Source organism: Atractosteus spatula, chromosome 13, assembly GCF_055471065.1.
Source record: "Atractosteus spatula isolate fAtrSpa1 chromosome 13, fAtrSpa1.hap1, whole genome shotgun sequence".
Classification (NCBI taxonomy): domain Eukaryota; kingdom Metazoa; phylum Chordata; class Actinopteri; order Semionotiformes; family Lepisosteidae; genus Atractosteus; species Atractosteus spatula.
Window position 1 is genome coordinate 28,995,744 of NC_142718.1, and position 18,810 is coordinate 29,014,553.

At 34.8% G+C, this 18,810-nt stretch overlaps 2 protein-coding genes across 3 annotated transcripts in view; one reads left to right on the forward strand and one right to left on the reverse strand.

The window, feature by feature from the left end:
* Positions 1-11,421, forward strand: part of kcnh7b (potassium channel, voltage gated eag related subfamily H, member 7b) — a 97,302-nt gene extending 85,881 nt beyond the window's left edge. The window contains exons 15-17 of the mRNA XM_088929853.1: positions 1,894-2,050; positions 5,310-5,490; positions 6,611-11,421. Coding sequence (XP_088785979.1) covers positions 1,894-2,050; positions 5,310-5,490; positions 6,611-6,901 — 629 coding nt within the window. The 3' untranslated portion in view covers positions 6,902-11,421. The remainder of the gene's footprint in view (positions 1-1,893; positions 2,051-5,309; positions 5,491-6,610) is intronic.
* On the reverse strand, positions 11,415-18,673 carry gca (grancalcin). Of its 2 annotated transcripts, none has more exons than XM_088929855.1 (8): positions 18,511-18,673; positions 16,410-16,589; positions 15,205-15,274; positions 14,722-14,765; positions 14,276-14,423; positions 13,835-13,948; positions 13,246-13,304; positions 11,415-12,579 (listed from the first exon to the last, which is right to left on the reverse strand). In XM_088929855.1, exons 1-8 carry the CDS (start codon positions 18,532-18,534, stop codon positions 12,553-12,555), a joined length of 666 nt encoding a protein of 221 aa, XP_088785981.1. In that variant the 5' UTR covers positions 18,535-18,673; the 3' UTR covers positions 11,415-12,552. The 2 variants fall into 2 exon arrangements, with proteins under 2 accessions (XP_088785981.1, XP_088785980.1); XM_088929854.1 differs by lacking the exon at positions 18,511-18,673 and adding an exon at positions 17,854-18,042.
* Positions 18,674-18,810: the final 137 nt, after the last annotated feature.

Genomic DNA, 18,810 nt, shown 5'->3' on the forward strand with positions numbered 1-18,810 from the left:
TTATACTTCACATAAGATGATGAGGTTGTACTGCTAACTAAGGCAGCAAACATAAATGCACTTTGATTGCAATCCAATATGTCTGATTATAAAGCAGAACAAAATAATACAAGCTGCATCATTCAATTTGGTTCGGAACATCCATAATAGAATTCATAATATATTCCCAAAGCCCTGCACTGACTTTGGAAAAAAAACGAGTACGGAAAAGATTCAGAGCCTGTAAGTCCTTTCCAAAGCTTAAGTCAAATCATAGCCCTTTTAGAGGCTTTAGTAAAATCCTCTACAGTGTCTTTCCCTAAAATGCATTTCTGATGTCTATGCCCCAGTTCTTTCTTCTAAAGATGTTAATACCATACTGCCACAGAAAAAGGCAGTCTGTCCTGGAGTGACCAGATTGAAAGATTTGGGATATAGGCTGACAATGCAAGCAAACCTCTGCATTCCCATTGAGATTTGAGCTAAATGCCTTTCACACTCTTGGTGTTCCTTTGAGAATGGCTGGCAACAGCATACTAAAGCTTTTAAGGAGACTTAAGATAATGATGAAAAGGCTATACCTGTGAGGGTTGTTTTCTGCCAAATCAGGGCATATTATAACAGGATAAGCAACAAAACATGACAACATCCTGAGCCTGACTAGGTAGAACACATAATGCAGTGTTTTGCCTTTGTCTTTATTGATGAAAGTACAGCATGATTGCCTGAAATCCATTTAGAAATTGAAATATTGTGTGGCTGTAGTGGATTATACCTTGTCCAACCAGATTGATTCACATTAAGCCATTTTACAGCAGAAACAATAAAAATATCTCTTTCAGTAACTAAGTGGATAAATTTAATCTTTTGGAATTTTTAGATAATTTAGACATGATGGTTTATGGCTTGCTGTATTCAGACCACACTAAAGTGTTTCTGCATCTTTTGACCTCAAGCAAAATTATTGCTGGCATCTTCCGTAGGTAATGTAATAGAGTGGCCTATAACTGGTGGTTTTGCCCTACAAATTGTAATTAGTGAAATATTACTCGCAGAACCTAATTTTATTGTCTGGTACTGGCTTTTAGCTAATACAAAAATGATTAGAATATATTATTTTTTTTCTTGAAATGTATTTATGGGATATTTCCTGAACACTATTCCTGAAGCAATTCTTATTGCTTAAGTATACTTACAGTGTATTACAGATTTTAAAAATCTGTATATTGCAGATACCATATCACTTCTATGAAAGAAATGTCCCCTGTTTTTGTAAAAGTGCAAATTTGTACATTGTTGTCCGAATTATTCCAAATATTATTTATATTTATCTGTCTGTTTTTTTCACCATCACCACTGTGAAAGAGCAATATGATCACAGTTTGCTCGCAGTAAAACCCATGTACTATACATTTAATAAAAAATGCTTAGAAAAATGCATTATATTTGTTTTAAGTACTGGTGTACACTTCAGTTATCAACCAATTTCAAAACCCTCATTCAAAAGAAAATAGGTTAAAATATATTTGTTTTATTCCTGCGTAAAATGAGTAAAATATGCAATGTCTGGAAAAGAAGAAATAATTTGCAGTTCAGATCACTGACTCAGTCACACAGTGTAGACAACAGTTGACACAATTGATCCTTATCCTTCACAGCCCACTGCTGGAGATAGCCTGCTCGTTCTGGTCATGTGTGGTACAGCTGAGATTGTGATCCTTGCAAGAGGGGGTTCGAGTGGCACAAAGTTAATAAATTAGTAATGACAGGACAAAATTATGTAGCTCACAGATGATTTATTGTGTTCTATTTTTGTGGTTTATTGTTTGAGTGATTAATAATAATGCCCTCTACATGGCTGCCCTATATATGGAAAAAATAGGATTTGTATTTTTTTGTTGTTGTTCCTGACAGATCTCCGATGTGAAGAATGGGACTCTGAGAAGTCTAAGGAATATCCAGATGATTCAGCACAATCTCAAGTTATGAGGGGCATCTCAGAAACAGAAAGTGAAATTACATATGGAGAAGTGGAACACAGGTTAGACCTGCTTCAAGAACAGCTAAATAGGTAACTATCAAATTGACATTCCAGCTTTCTGAAATGCGTAAGCTAATGTCTACCAAAGGAAACAAAATCTGGGGTAGTTTCTGAAGGCTGTGGAACCCAAGTTTATTCAATATTAAGAGACATAAGACATAAATGTAGAATAGTGGATCAGACTGCTCAAATAGAAAATTCATTTTAATCATCAAAAAATAGTGATAAGTCACTTTTATTGTAAATGCTTACTGTACATACCTATCATGTATATTGTAGCAAAGAGCAATGGTTAAGAGTGATACAGTCATTAATAATAAGATGAATGAAGTCATGATTGTTTTTAATTGGATTTAACATAGTTTGGAGCACTTTGTATTCAATTAGATTTGTTTACTTCTTTTCAGGATATATTAATCACACGAGTTGCAAGTGGGTAATGCAGTTTTCACTTAGACTGATTTCTATGTGGTTTCTTCCGTAACATATTTGAGATTATTTGAAATATAGTGCATTCAAAATTTGTTTCAGTCTCGGGTACAAAACTGTTTAACTGGTCTATGCTTTCATTTCTGTTACTGTGGAAAATTAACCTTAAAGAACATTTGATCTAGTCTCTGCATGTAGCTTTTTTATCCCAGATTTTATAAAGCTATGTTTATACTGTTTGGATTTGCATCAACATGGAAAATTGAATTGGCTTTGACTTAGTGGGAAGGCATGCATTGTTTTGTCTTGCAAATTGGTGGTTTTAAAGACACTACAAACATGCTACAGCATTCAGTAGAAACGGTAGTTTAACTTGTGTTTAGAAAATGTCAAAACCTCACAAATGAATCTGCAGTTGGTATCGAGATGCTGGTAAACAATGTGCAATTTACACCACAGTGGAAACCTGATGTTTTGCCTATATTTGAGAGTCTCTTTTATAATTTAGTGAAAATGAAAAATGTATTGATGTTATTCAGGTTTGAAAACTTAATAGGATAGAAATTATGGTCATAACTCGCTAAAATAAAATACAGGATATAAGATTTGTTGAAATTGGAGATGAATCTTGAATGTAACAATCTTCCCTGTTCCAGTGTAGAAAAGAAATCACTTGTCACCTCAGTCATGAAAAGACAGAGTTTGTGGCAGTATCAGGCTGTTTGTTGATTTCCCGTTTTCATACCCAGTGTTCATACACTCCTCATACTTTGAACTCTCTAGTCAGCATAATCTTTTGTATGGTACTTATTTAAATGATAGTCGCTTAACAATATTTATATCATAGATAATTTATCACCATTTTAAAATTTGAATAGCTGTAATTACGTGTCAAAAGAATAGAACAAATTCTATTATAAAACTACACAGTCCCAGTTGTGGAAACATTTACTTTGTCCAGGGTGACGTGAGTCTGATTACAAACACAAGTTATACTTTTGGCTGTGTAAACTGTTGTGCTTCCAATCAACCTCATATGAGAGAGTTTTTGTATAACAGTGCTGACAAGAGATACTGTTAAGAGACAACAACAGTCTACTACTAATTTAATAAGTGCTAATCCCAGACATAGCCCCTGGAGTCCCTAAAACAGAACACTGTTCTGGCCAAAAGGCTTACATCATCCGTGGTAAAAAATGCTAAGATGTGGAAAGATTTTTGGCCAAATTAAAAAAAAACATAAAATGGCCTTTTAAGGACACTTTGAAATGGTTTCAGACAGCTAACAGGGAAGAAAGGCTTACTGCCAATCAGTTTGAATGTTGTGCATTTTAGTATTGGCAAGCGACTGATGATAATGGAAACCACAAACGACTTATAAAAACTAATTTTATTCCAGCAGATAATAGGTTCAGACAGAGCAGGTGGTGGTTTAAGAAGAACTTCTACAGAGAAAAAGATTATTTTAAACTAGAAGCATCCTGCAGCAATAAAGATAGGGCTATGTTATCATTTAAAGGGATATTTTCATGTGTACTCTTGCTGACCTTTAAATTTTATTTCTGCTGAAGTAAAAGCCCTAGGCTACAGCTGATGTTTCTATTTAGGAGTGTGTCTTCTTGTTTTATCTTCGATTGAGAAATAATGGCCAGAAATACAAAAAATCATTGAAATAATTGCCTAGCCCTTGTGCTTGTATATCATACTGAAGCAAATATAAAAGACTAAAAACAGGTTTTTTTGTTCAAATAGACACATGTGTTCCTTTTGACCTGATAGCTGACATTCTGGATCCACACCCTTATCTATTACACTGCCTATTGTCTGCAATATAAAGGCCCAATTATGTGGATTAAGCATGAGGGACACTGGCACTAAATACATTACCTTTCATTATCTAAAATGTTTAATGTTAAACTTTTCTTAGATTTGAATAAACAAAATCATTAAAGATGCCATACAAATTTTCCTAACCATTAGCCTACTGTAAATGACAGAAGGTACTGTTTAAACATTAGAGACAGATTGAAAAATCCTTTAAAAGGTCTTGTTTAGGGTTGTATTTAAGTATTTACCATATACAGTTTACATAAATTAAACATGCTTATATATATATTTTGTTTCTTTCATGCTACAAAATATTCCATGTGGACACAAAAACAACACGAAGGGAATAAGATGAGAAATTGGTTTTATTTACCTTGATTTACAAGAGCAAGAGAAAATCACTTGTAATAAGAGAGCCCACAGTCATAAAGCAAGTGAAAGATGTGTACAGCTGACTAATCCAGTTTTCCAGCCATGGATACAAAGAGGAATAATTAGATTTTAAGAACACATGTTTGTTATTTAAGGATTTAAAAACAGACACGCTAAGGAACACAGGGGACATCTGCTTTATACTTCCAATACACAGAAGAGATTTAGAGAATAGCTAGAGCAAAGGCTCCCCCTACTGTTCATAAGCCGTATTACTCTCTTGAGGGTTGTAACCTTTTGCTTTATTATTTATAAATTAGTGTCGCAGAAACAAATAATTAATAATGTGAAATCGCATGACCTGAATTCAAATACATAAACAGTTTTCAGAATATATAAAAATGACCTTGGGAAAAATCTTGGTTTCAGCAGAATAAACTGTAATTCTCTTTCCTCTGTGGCACAGCATATACTGTAAAAGATTTGTGTTTTCTTCCTAGAAAATGTTTTTAAACGGCAGATAGATGTAAGATAAACAATGTAATCAAAGACGTCAAAAGCTGTACACTTATTTTTTTGTCAATCAGATTTTTTTCCCCTTTTCAAAGATGTCTGTGGAATAAATTCAAGTTTGCATTTTAATTTTGATTTCTCTCTCCAGACTAGAATCACAGATGACAGCTGATATCCAGGCCATTCTTCACTTGCTGCAGAGGCAGTCTGCATTAGGGCCTCCTGCCTACAGCACAGTGGCAGGCAGCTCAGAGTATCACAGGCCTGCCATTCGGGTTCAGCCTGTAGCTGCTATAAGAACAGACAGGAGCTTCAGTGTATCATCGCAGGTAACAGCACTGCAGTAAATAATTGTAAAATACTGTATTTCTGAAGTAAATCTGGATATGGCTCAAGGCCTCATGATTAAGTATTATAAAGCATGTGTCAGTCACCAAGTGTTATGAACAATAAATACAGTATATATGAATAAGAATTATTTAGCTTATATTTAGATATGTTTAAAGATATTTTAATATTTTTCCATATCATTTTAATAGAGTAAGAAGTCTGGTCTTGTTTGAAAAGCATCCTTGCTTTGCTTGTGTTTGAGATCAGCAAAATTCAGTTAACCAACTGTTCTATACTCACTCGCAGAATCTCCTGGTTCAAATCCAAGGCACTCAAGTTGCCAAATGTAGTGGCTGAGAGTCCAACACTAGAACTGGGTTGAGTTAATGGGAAAGGAGTTTAGATGTCTGCCCAACAGTTTCCCTTATCTATCATTATCAATGAAAACCTTTTCAGATGTTACCATTAAAAAGGAGAATCTCTTTTCGATCCTAAGATCAATAGTGTCTTAGACATTCTTGTTTCCCTAGGGAGATATCTTTGGTGCCTCCAGATTAAAGGCTTGGTGACCCAGAAACATGTCTGTTGCTTGTGCAACTGGAAGAAAAGCCCTATTTGAAAATTTACGAAAGCAAAATGACAAATAGGAGACCAAAGGTCTTGAAAGAAAAGACAGACCTGTGCCAGCCAAACATTTAAAGGGAGGCTTAAGGTTTGCAACTCAGTGAATGGAACACATGGGGTATGCAGTGCAGTGAAACAAGTATTACAGTCCTGTATTTCACCTTCAGAAGCATATCATATTTTCTGATTTTAAACATTATAAAGAACTAAAACTAAAAATGTTCTTCATACAAACTATAATGTAAGTTGTCGATCACACCATGTCTATTAAGCTACTAACATAGCAGAAATTTGGAATATCTACTCTTGTTCCTGTACATGAACAAAATTCTAGTTTAACCTTAGTTTAATGTATTATATAATATATATACAATACATATATACGTTATCAATATACCGAAATGTATCGACAATCGAATAGCCAAAGAAGAACCGATGAAAAATATTCACACAACTGTTTAAAATGTTATATGTGCTGTATGTGCTTTATTTCAGAGCCCAGAACTCTTAGACTTGGAAAAGCCCAATGTAAAATCCAAAGAATCTTTATCCAGTGGAGTCCATCTGAACACAGCATCAGAGGAGAACTTAGCTTCGCTTCTGGAACAGGAAACTGAACAGGAAGATGAACATGAACATAACCAAACAACTCCATTTTATCAGCCTCAGTCCAAATTTTTCCTTCTTCCAATCCGCCACCCTTCCCTGCCAGATTCTTCCCTAAGTAACATAGGAATGTTGGGACTCCACAGGCATGTTTCTGATCCTGGTCTTCCTGGGAAATAATCACACCTCAGATCGCTCGCATTACTGTTATGTCTGTCCATTTCCAATATAAATTAAAATCCTCTTAAGTTTGACTCAGGGTCTAGAAGGATAATGTCATATGCAAAGAATACTGTAGATTTTCCTAAAAATTTTAGTTTCTTAATTTACAGTTAATAAAAAGGTAAAAATAGTATCATGTATATATTTCAGATGTAACACTGCCAGCAACACAAGGCACCTTACATGCTTGTTTCAGAAAAGAAATGCATGTTTGGAAGTGTTTTATGTTGCATGAAGTTCTGAATATGATTTATTTCAAGGGGAATCTGATTTGGTGTTCGCATGTTTTCTAGGCAATGAATAAAGCTTTTATAAAAATCTATATAGGACACAACTTGAACCAAACTTTGTTAAAAGCACATATTTGAATTTAAATGTCCAAATATCACATATTTTGCTTTTTACTAAGAAAATCCAGGTCATATTTTTAATACTTCTGTAAAGTGATCCAATCTATGGTATTCCTGAAAAGTTTTAAATAAATAGCCAATAAGCAGGCTTGTAAACCAGATGCAATATTGTGCCTAAACCTGGTCACAAACCCCCTTTTCAACATTTTACGCATCAAAAGTCTAGGAAGACTAATTGTATTCCGATAAACTGTACATACACAGTAATGACCCAAATGTATTTGTAAGTAAAATGTACAGCTTATCCAAAAAGAAGAGAGAAGAAATATATCCAAAATGTCCAAAGTAATATTCCAAGTATTAGTATTGGAACTAATAGCATTTTTGCATTTTAATACCCCTCACTGTATTTTGAAAGAGGTTATTTTTAAAATACTTTATTTATAAAGTGTAAGTAAAATGTTTGTTTTAAATTGCACCACTAAATCCAGCCCTGTGTTTTGTAAGCAATAATATTGAAGTTCCTTGTTTCCAAATGACAATCTTATTGGGCACTTCAGCATTACCATGGAGATCACCATTAACAGAAATTATTAAGGTTGTTAATTTTAAAAGTAAAATAACTTTCTGGATTGAGATACAGTAGAACGTCAGGGAAACATCTGGCATTAAGTACATTTGAACAACTTGCTCAAAATTGATTAAAATATAATTTGCTCATGCTAAACTGAAGGCTTAATATTGTGAAGATCAGCCAATCCACAAACAGCCAAGCTTTGTCAATTCATAAAATGTCTTGAATTAGCTTTAACAAGGGTGTGCATTTTATCATTTCATGAACCATTTCATAGAAGTCCTACATCTGTACACAGAGATAATATATTGTATGGAATAGGATTGTTTAAGAGAGAGCTGTTGGATTTTCCACTTTATGTTGTTATGTTATAATGTACACAAAGCGATGCACAGTGATACACTTTTGATAATTGTCATCCAATGGATGGTGAACATGTACAGTATTTGCTTTCCAGATTTCAAATTCTTTTTAATTAGCAAAGTTGAAGTTTGTTCTCACACAAAGAACATAAGCTAACACCATTTTCAAGAACCTGCATTTTTGAGAAAAAGGGGTGCTCAACTGCATCAGCCGTTATGGAATGGCAAAGTTCAGGTGGGTTGGTTTTCAATTCAACCAAACCTAAGCATCTCCATCCTATACCAAAACTTGTCACCATTCATTTTCTCTGTATCAAAATCTGAATTTTAAGAACTGACAAGGGATTTAGTTCTCAGCAACATTGGCCAGATTTGAATTTTTATTAACAATCAATAGCAACAATGTTCATGTTGTCAACAGTGCTAAAATGAACCCAGAGAAACAGCACAATGGTTTGACAAAGGCATTGGTCAGTTTCTGGGTGGTGTATCATTCCTCAAGTTCCTAAAGAGTTAACTTAGTACGGTTCTTTTCAAAGATGAAAATCTACCCATTAATTTTTTTTTCAAAAGAAATTTAGCACTGGCTTTGGATATGTTATCTATCCTTCACAAGATTTTAACTATTCTTGATCTTACACAAGACAAAATGCAGTTCATAAATGTATTTTTTATTTTGCTTTAGTATACTGTATTACTTAGATAATGGCATGTGAAAAAAACCAATGGTGTCTTGACAAGTCCTCCTTCTTTTACAGTGAAAGCATAAGTCACTGTGACAATGCAGTGAAATGTATCATTTTGTGCTATGTACAAGTGAAATTTGTATTTCAGATCAAAAGATAAATATGAGGCAATAGTACAGAATGGCAGCTTTCTGGATGTTTGTGTGCATACAGTACATGTTTAGTCATGTTAGAAGAATGGAATTTGTTGTATGCTACCCCCCTCCCATTTCAGAAGAGCACAAGAGCACAATTTGGAACAAATTAACTTAAACTACTGTGTAGTTAGAATTTGGTCACATACCCCTGATATGCTAAAACTGCTGGAACCATCATCATCACCATTTTCTTGATCTGTTCCTTTGAGATGCTTGGCCGAGTCTCACCCAAAATAATATCCAGAAACAAAAGCTTACATTCAATAGTTTTGTCTCATACTGATCTTGTGATCTGAAACACACATTGCATTAGTACAAAGCAAAAATCACAAATTTCACTGCACTGTTAACTTTTTACTTTTACCTCTTCCCTTACCTTCAGACTCCTGCTTTTCTTAATTCCGCTCAACACTTAGCAGGCCTCAAAACCTTACGTATCACTGAGAATTCCAAATTCTACTGCTTTTTAAAGAGCAAATAAGATATATCATGAGTATGAAGTTCACCCCCCACAATCCATAGGCCGCTAATCCATTATTATTTATAAAACATTTTTGTACATTTGTAATTACATACCCTTTTGACTGAATCATTATAGCAGTACAAAAAACAACATGTATCAACTATTCTAGCATGTTTAATAAATTAACTTACACATACCCTTATATATATAAAGTATATACTACTATGGTCAAAATCCACAACGGTCCTTTGTGTTGAAAATAAGGAATATCCCCATAGTCTTTTTTTTTTCCTGAAAAATAAAAATGTATAAGTTGCAAGACATGTTATAACTTGTTCATGACTCATCACTCTACATACATCAGCTTTAGGGCTTCCTTTTAAATAAAATACCCTCTGTTATGCAAAGACATTTTTGGAACTCTCCCAACAACAAAAATATTTGCCACACCGAAAATATAAAATCTTCCATGATGATGCTTGCTCCAAATTAGGATTTAGGTTACCTGTATAATACATTCTTGGGGACTATGTAAGAAATTATAACCCATACTTCCAAAAGACTTAATGGGCACATACATTTTCTTAATAACCCAAATCCTTTTGCTAACCCTAACCCTACTTTGTTCATAAATGCCAGTCCCAACCTTAACCATAGCTTTAAACCTAAAACATAATGTTTTATGAACACCTTGTTCATAACACTTGTTACATGATTACTTGTGTATATGTATACAAGTGTGTGAATACTTGTGTATACATAACACTGTTATGCAATTCTGCATACTTCATAAAAGGTTGAACATTTTTGTAATGTCACTGTGTTGCATCTAAGAAGGTATTGTGCAATTTAGAAGCCTGATTACAGGAAACCCTTTTGTACACAGAGGGTTGTGGGAGTCCTGAACAAACAGGTCAACCATGTTGGTAAAGAACATATCTTTGGTTCTTTCAAAAAGTGACAGGATGATATCCTTAGATCAATTATCTGATAGCAACAAAACAAGACACATGGACAAATTAGTATCTTCTCATTTTAACTATCGTTCTTATAAACATCAAAAGTGACTACTTCTGATGTTTATACTGGTAGTTTGAAAGTAAATGTGATATATAGTTTGTTATATTCCTCAGTAGAAGCTGCCCAATCATGTTAAAAAGGGGCTGGGGATTTATGTGGCTAAAAGTTAAGAAAGTTTCTTCCATCACCTTTTTTTTTGTTTCATTAAATGAGCAGGATTAGTTTAACCACTTCATAAAACTGGCAATTTCAGTGAGTCTAGAACGCACTCATACAAAATGTTACAAGTGAACAGCTATGATATGAAGAGTTCTGCAGTATTTCATGAACAATTTTAATGAAATCCTTTTTTTTTTTAAATGTATCATTTATATTTATTAGGAAACATATCAAATGCTTGTATGGCAAAATTGTACCTATCAAGAAGTATGGGTCTGGTACCTGTACTACTACAAAGGCAATTAAGGCTTGGAGCCACTTCATTAAAAAAATAAACTGATGGTGTAGCTGTGCTGAAATTGTTAGAGTTATTGGCCAGCAGACAGATCAACAGAATAGTTTCTTACAAGGCTTTTAGATTTGCCTACTTTTGCACATATTTCAAACTGGTTGTATTGAGGAAATGTCACTTTTTAATCTCCTAGTGCGTTACACAATTGTTTTTATGTATTTATAAAGTTTGCCACTGTATAATATTTTATACAATGCAACACTTTACAGCTGATTTGAATGTTTCTGTTCCTAAAAACAATATTGTGTGTATTAACACAGTTGATTTAGGTAACAACTTTTGAACAATTGTATAAATAAAACATATACGGTATACAATCTTTTGTTTATTGTTTTGTGTTAACATAAAAAATACACAAAATCCATTAACGTTTAATCAAGTTGTTCTGTGTTATAAACTATTTGAAATAGGTTGCATTTGTAGCTATTAACATAAAGCTTAAGGTAGCAACTGATCAAAGAAAAACATTGTAACAGTTAATATGATTAGCAGATTCCCTGTGGTTCACATTTTTTAATTATTAGCATACAGCAGACAAAAATAACATTGAACATCCCTTTTGGCCTGCTTAGAAATTAAAAAAAACCCTTGATACACTGATTAACAAGTTATCACAAATGTTGCTCTAACACTGAAGCACTGCAGTTCTTTACTTTGTCTTCAAAATTCTAAATGTACACAGATAAAAACTGTAGTTTATGGCAAAATAAGAAGTACAAAATAAAATCATTGATGATCCAAGTGCTTATAGATTATGTTGGCACTTTGTGTCAAAAGAGTTGCCTTTTTACCATATGTTTACTGGGCTCATACCCAAGTATTTTAATGGTACTTACAGTACACCAGCAAGTAAATAATGTCACACTCTAATAGGGTAATCCATGAGATGTAATTTGAAACTATTTGGACATCTTCAACCACCATCCTTAGTAAATTTATCTTCTAAGAATTATAAAACGGCAACATTACATCTCAACTTCCCAAATAAGGGTGATGCACATTCAAGGTTGTAGAAATCATATAAAAGAACAATCATCCACTTAGAAGTACTAATCAGTCAAAGTAGTGGCACCTGATTTGTCAACACATAATAAGATATGTCCTTTTTGCCCTAAGGGTTTATCACAATTCAACACAATATAGATCTTTGTACAAGCTGACCTTGTGTGCTTTACTACATGCTTTGCAAATTCCTATTTTGGATTATATTATTAAATAAAAAAATTATATAGTACAAATGTCCATTATACATTTATAGTTTTGTTTTTCGGTCGTGCTGGTCTATTTTTAAAGAAACATACTCTTCTAGCACATACTTTACCACACAAACACAGCAGCTGGTGTTCTTAAGCTACAACACATCCAAGTAGACTGAAGCCTTCGAAAGCTGTTCTTAATTCAACAGGTTTCAACCGCTGTCCTCCACAGATTTCGATCATGAGGTAATCAGATCGACATCGTGCACAATATGAACTACAATCAAAACAAAAGAAGAAGCGTAAATTCGCAAAGAGTTCTCATATAATTCAAAGTATTGTAGGGTCTTGATATTCACAAGTGTTTGGTGCAGAGAACCATCGCAAATAGCCAAATCCACATATAAGTCCAGCCCTAGACAGCTGAATAATTTACTACAGTATATAGAACGTATGGTTAAGAGACATAAGTAACCCTCCCTTATATGATAATTAAAGTAGTAATGTATTGTTTTTATTTTAATTAAAATAACTTTGATCAACAAACAACAGTAATCACAATCCTATATTAATCACCTAACTGTGATCTCCTGACAGAACCAGTAGCGTTCAAAACATAACCGAAAACCAAAAACAATACAAAACAAATACAAAATACATAAACAAGGCCACTTGAGATGCACACGTTCAGTAGTGGGTACTTGGGCAAGAGGCAGGGAAAGGGTCACTCACAAGCTAGATTCATCTCATGATTCTAGTCTGTCACGCGTCAAATTTGAAAAGCTGAGCTTAACAACCTTCGGCTCAGATTCATCCTGCTCTTCTTCCATACAAGACCCCTCGGCCAGACCGAATCATGATTGGGCAACTTTGCCACTGTTAAATTGGCAGATGTCGAGACCCTACTGTCTCAACATCCCCATTGCTTCACATAAGTACTTACATCATCATACTGGAAATTTACAATTCCTTGTTGTGCAGTATCTCTCCTTCTGAAACTGTCTATAAAGGAAAAAAAATATTTGAATGAGCTCTTTTTGCAATCTGACTCCGCAATAAAATATCCAACTCATTAATTTAAAAAATCGTATTTAATAATGTATTATTTCTCTTTCCTACCCTGTTTGTACTGATTGCCATTTGACATTATGCAAGCCTACAGTGCCCTGTTGAAGGGTCTGCATATACATAGAAGAAGAAAGTATTTCTCATGGACAACACTCCATACTCACTGGGTGCTGCTGTTGCATTAATAAGGATTCTATAACTGCCCACCCACTACACTGGCAATTAGGCACAGCCTCTTAGAGAAATCCAGTCACTCCTGATTAATGAAAGAATAGAGCTAGACCTGAACTGGCAACATCCAGATCAGAGAGCACAACCTGTGCCTAAAACCACAGTCTTTACTGTTGAGCCACTTGAGAAGCAACTGAAAGTTTCATTTTCACTAGAATAAATACATTAAATTAACCATTCCCTGGTAAATCACATCTGTCAAATTTAGTTGAAAAAATTGATGTATTCTATACCTGTGAGTGCTCTTAGCTTTACACAGCAGGCTACATAATCATCAAAGAAAATCCTGCCATTCTTGCTGTAGCGCTTTATAATACCACTCAGCACCTGGGGACTAACCCTGTAACCTAAGAAAACAAAAAACAGTTAATCTCCAGTCAAATATTAGATATTAAAAATAGAGCTTGTATGACAGAGTAATCATGTTATGTACTGTATTGATGTTATGATCATTTTTACATTGTACCAGATGCTGTATATTAAAATTAAACTTTACAATATGTTTAAGTGAACAAAAAACATTTGTTTTAGAAATTAAACTGGCAAACAAAATATTACACAGCACGTAACTGCAAAATTTTATTGTTGTTTTTATAGAAACCAAATATAGGAAACCAACTAATTTAAGGGTTAAGGTTTGGTGGGTGAGGTTCAGCAGCTTACAGTCCACTTACCCATTGAGGAAATGGACTGACTCATTTCATGAGGTTCCACAGTTCCACTTCTGTCTTGATCAAATATCATGAAATTCTGCTTCCAGCCATTGAGAACTCCAAAAAGCTCCTTGAACTCATTAAATCCCATCTTCCCAGTCATATCTCTCTAAAGGAGTTATGTTAAGTACTGTATTTATAATGTTCATTCAACAAACACCAGGTGGGTGCCACACATTGTTGGTGATGGAGGGGAGTCCCCATGACATGTAAAGTGCTTTGAGTCCCGAAAAATGTTATATATAGTAAGTGTAAGGAATTAGATCACTTCATTAGCCCTATAGAATTTCTTGCATCTGTAATTCGTAACTTCCAGTGATTTATACCCAACAATTAACTATAAATAATAAATAATACAGATGAGAGAAGCCCATCCACTGTCATTTAAATATGCACTTAAAGGATACATCCAGCATGGCAATCATGATTCTACAGGTCTCCAAACTGAATGCTAGAAATAGAAAATGCAATTCATGAAATTGTAAGTAACACACATTACAAATACAACATTATTCCTAGACAAATCCCTAGTATCACAAAATCCAACCTAATTAAAAAATACTGAAATGTTCTACACCAATGTGTCCAGTCCTCACCCTAGAGGGCTGGAGAGTCTGCACGTTTTTAAGGTCTCTTTAAAGTAGCAGCACTTGAAGAGCTGGGAGAAACTGTTAAAACGGTCCAATTAAGGCAGAATCAAGCTGGTTTACCTCACTAATAACTGAGCTGGAATAACATTCGGCAGACACACCAGTCCTCTAGAACTAGGAATGGACACCCTTATAATTTCGTCCACTACCAATTACCATGTACACACTGAGCAGAATATCCTCTTCTCATCTGAAGCATTTTCAAAAACGTAAATTCTTCATTTTGTTGCCTATACTTACGACTGTAACTGCCACTAATACCACTCTGTGTCAGACATCTTTGAAGCTCGTCTGCATCAATTTCACCATCCTGAAAAGGAGACCAAAAATAATTCTTACAAAAAGAATATACAGTACTGTAAAAAGATGCATCTTACTAAAACCATGACATAAGAACACAAAGTTACACATCAGCTTCATTTTTTTAAAAGAGGGGCCTTTTCTTTTCTGGCGCATTCTCATCATCTACCACAACTTTCCTTTCCAGTGAAAATCAAAGGAAAAGAAAATCTTACACCAGGATGTTTCTGACCAACAGATCTTAACCACCTAAACATAACCAATGAAGCAAACTGCCAGAGCCCTGAGTCATTACTCGTGTTTCTTAATAATGTCAATTCATTTACAGTATAGTTGTCTTAAAACCAGGCTCATGCCCAGGGTGAAGTCAGCAGGATAGCCTCTCCAAATACAAGCTGATGAGTTAAATATAGATAAAATGACCTGGGCCTCCCTGCACTTTCCTCTGTACTGTTTAACCTGCCTCTTGTTCAGTGCTGTAAATGAGATATAACATGTTTGGGCTGCAACAGGTAATACTCTAGTCTGTGTTGTAAAGAGAGAACTACTTACTTCTCTTACAGTTTATTCAAAAAGCAAGGAAGACTCAACTCTTCTATTGATTTTAGCTAGTACATCAGTTCAAGATCATTCTTCTTTATTTCAAGGGAAATAAAAGAAACTAGGGAAATGCATTGTGCTGCATTGACAATTGCTAACAGTTACACACATCTCTGAGGGTCTGACCCCTCTTTGAAGTTACAGAGATGTTCAATGATCACAACATACAGTACAGGTCTATTGAAACCATTTCAAGAGTGCCAGGCTAAACTGTTTTTTTTCCAGTGGTATTCTTTGTAACTGTACATAATATGCCACTATAGTGCTACATTTTTATTTTTCAGATGTTTTTTTTTAATCCGCATTAATCAGATAAAGATACTGAATGGACAGGGGTGGTAATGCTCTACCTCAGGTGCCACAATAACTAGCATGGCCAAAAAGGAAATACAAAGAACTAGACAGCTAAGAATTTAAATAATTATCCTTAAGAATCAATAGGGAGGCATGCAGATGGTCAGTTCACTAACATCCACCTAATCTAGGTGTCATATCTTTACCAGCTTAAAACAGTTTTGATTATCTGTCTGTATATTCTTACTGACCTGTCCTGCTATCGTAGTGAAATAACCCCACAGCGGGTCATTTACAGGTGCAGCACCAAAATTCCCGGGAAAACCACCATAACCAGGGTATCCACCCATCGGAGGTCCTCCCATCTGTCCTCCTGGCATCGGTATTCCGGGTCCTGGAACTCCTGGCATCGGTGCTCCATAGCCTCCATACTGAGGAAACAAGTACAGACAGATCACAAACTGTAGTTGATACCAAACAATTCATATTAGAAAGGGCAAGGCATATAATCGAACTGTAACACAATCTTCATCCTAGTACAGGTGTCCTATAATATTAATAATAATTATATTAATTATTCATAATACATCTTCATAAATTCTTATTGCGAATATATTGTGAATCTACATTGTGAATAATAATTACAAATAATCTTTATTCCTGTGAAATTGTATAACATCAGCAATGCTAAAAGTCTTAGGATGGTCCCCTACATCTGCAATATACGTTTGTTGTTACTGTTATTCTGTTTCAAACACTGACATATATGCTTGCTCTAGTTCCTTTTATTAATACCCATTTCCTAAGAACAAGGGCATCCTGACTTTTCCTGTTTCCTTTGTGATGCAAATACTGATTTCACAGCCTGCAAGAACTATCACACAAAGCACTTTTCAAAGAAATTGCAGACCTAACTCATTTCATCATTTCATTACAGACAAGATTACAAAGTTGCATAGTTTAGGCAACCTACTAGAAGTCTATATTCTGTATACAAGTACAGTAGAAAAAACCTGTAATCCATTCTTCCATTTTCTAACCTCTTTATCCAACATACAGTAGCACTTTATCCAAGAATCCCAAGACTAAATTCCTAAACATTTATATCTACCTAGAGCACACCACTCCTCCACCTACATTGTTGACAGTTCAAACAAGTGTATTTTTGTATCATTAGTTTTATTTTTGGAAGAAGCAGCACGATTTATTCCCATAACATTATGAATAACACATCCAGCACCTTTGAAGTATTTTTTTTTCACATAAACATCGTTTTACGAGACAAAAAAAAATGAATGAGATCATTCTGAATAGTGGGTGTCAGCATACAGCGAGGGCGCGTTGGTTCAAAGTACAGAATATAACAAGCAAAAACGTGTAACGCTAGAAATTGATAGTGCAAGTCAAACGGCAGATTCAACGCACACTAGTTTGGCAGCATGCACGCTCATGCTGGCAAACCCGTGCGGACATGTTTCTGCGCCTGCAGTAGAACTTCAAGCCCTCACTTTGGTGCGTTACCACTGATTGCAAAGTTGACGAGGCGATTACCACTCCAGTCGAGATAAACGCTGTTGGCATTACAGGAAGGGAAAACAGAATAGTTTTCAGCCAAACCTACTGTATAAATAGACATTTCTAGTTCTGGAACTACCCTCGCTTTTTACACGCGAAGGAAGAAGCAGCTAGCCCTACCAAGGATCGGAGCGATGGCTGAACTCTTCTTGTACTCCCATGATGGTCTAACATATCTAAATTAAGCATTCTAAAAAAATATCTGTTCATCTTATGTTAGTAGCACTGGCATTCCTGACACCAGCACGATGTTCAAAACAGTAGCGAACACAGCTCGAGTTATAAACCGTGGTGGTCTAAGTGCAATATATAATTGTTCAGTAATGATATAACCCGGAAATTATAAGAGAACCTATTACTCAACAACAGCGCTACTCTCTGTCTCATAGGACAAAGATTTTTCATTTCCCATTTTCGAAAACGAAAACTCAATTTTCATATTCTAATCGCGAACACTGGATATTAGATTTCGTTTTAGTATTATTAACAAGGCTAATAATATTTTACAATTTTGTTAATATGTGTTTTCTGCATATACTGCTGTATATAACCCTCTGATGATTTGGAGATTGTAAAAAAATCTGATCAAACCGATCAAAAGATTTTCTAAGTATCTCAGCTGCCCAGCCTTTTTCACGCTAAATGAAAATAGTCCCTATATGTATAGTATAGTATATATATATACACTCTTCTGGTAAATCCCCGCCCTTTAATCGTTTCAAAGACAAGAACAGAAACATACACCGTTAAGAGACTCCCATTCCATTTTTTACTTACTCCACCGTATCCTGGGTATGCCATATTTATCCGTAAATACAGGAGGTGCGAAAAGAAGTTACGGATTTGGATACCAGATACCAGAGAGTAAACAACTTTCTGACAATTTTCAAAACTGAAGATAAAACGCCCCTACAACTTCCGATACTTTTACTACGTCACAACGGGATGTAGTCACATTCTCTTCTTCTGACCAATTGATTGATCATCTTCATAACCAATAGAAATGTTCTATCTGCAGGCTAAAAACACGTCACTGATCAGTTATAAAAAAAGTACCGTACACTTCAGTAAAAGTAA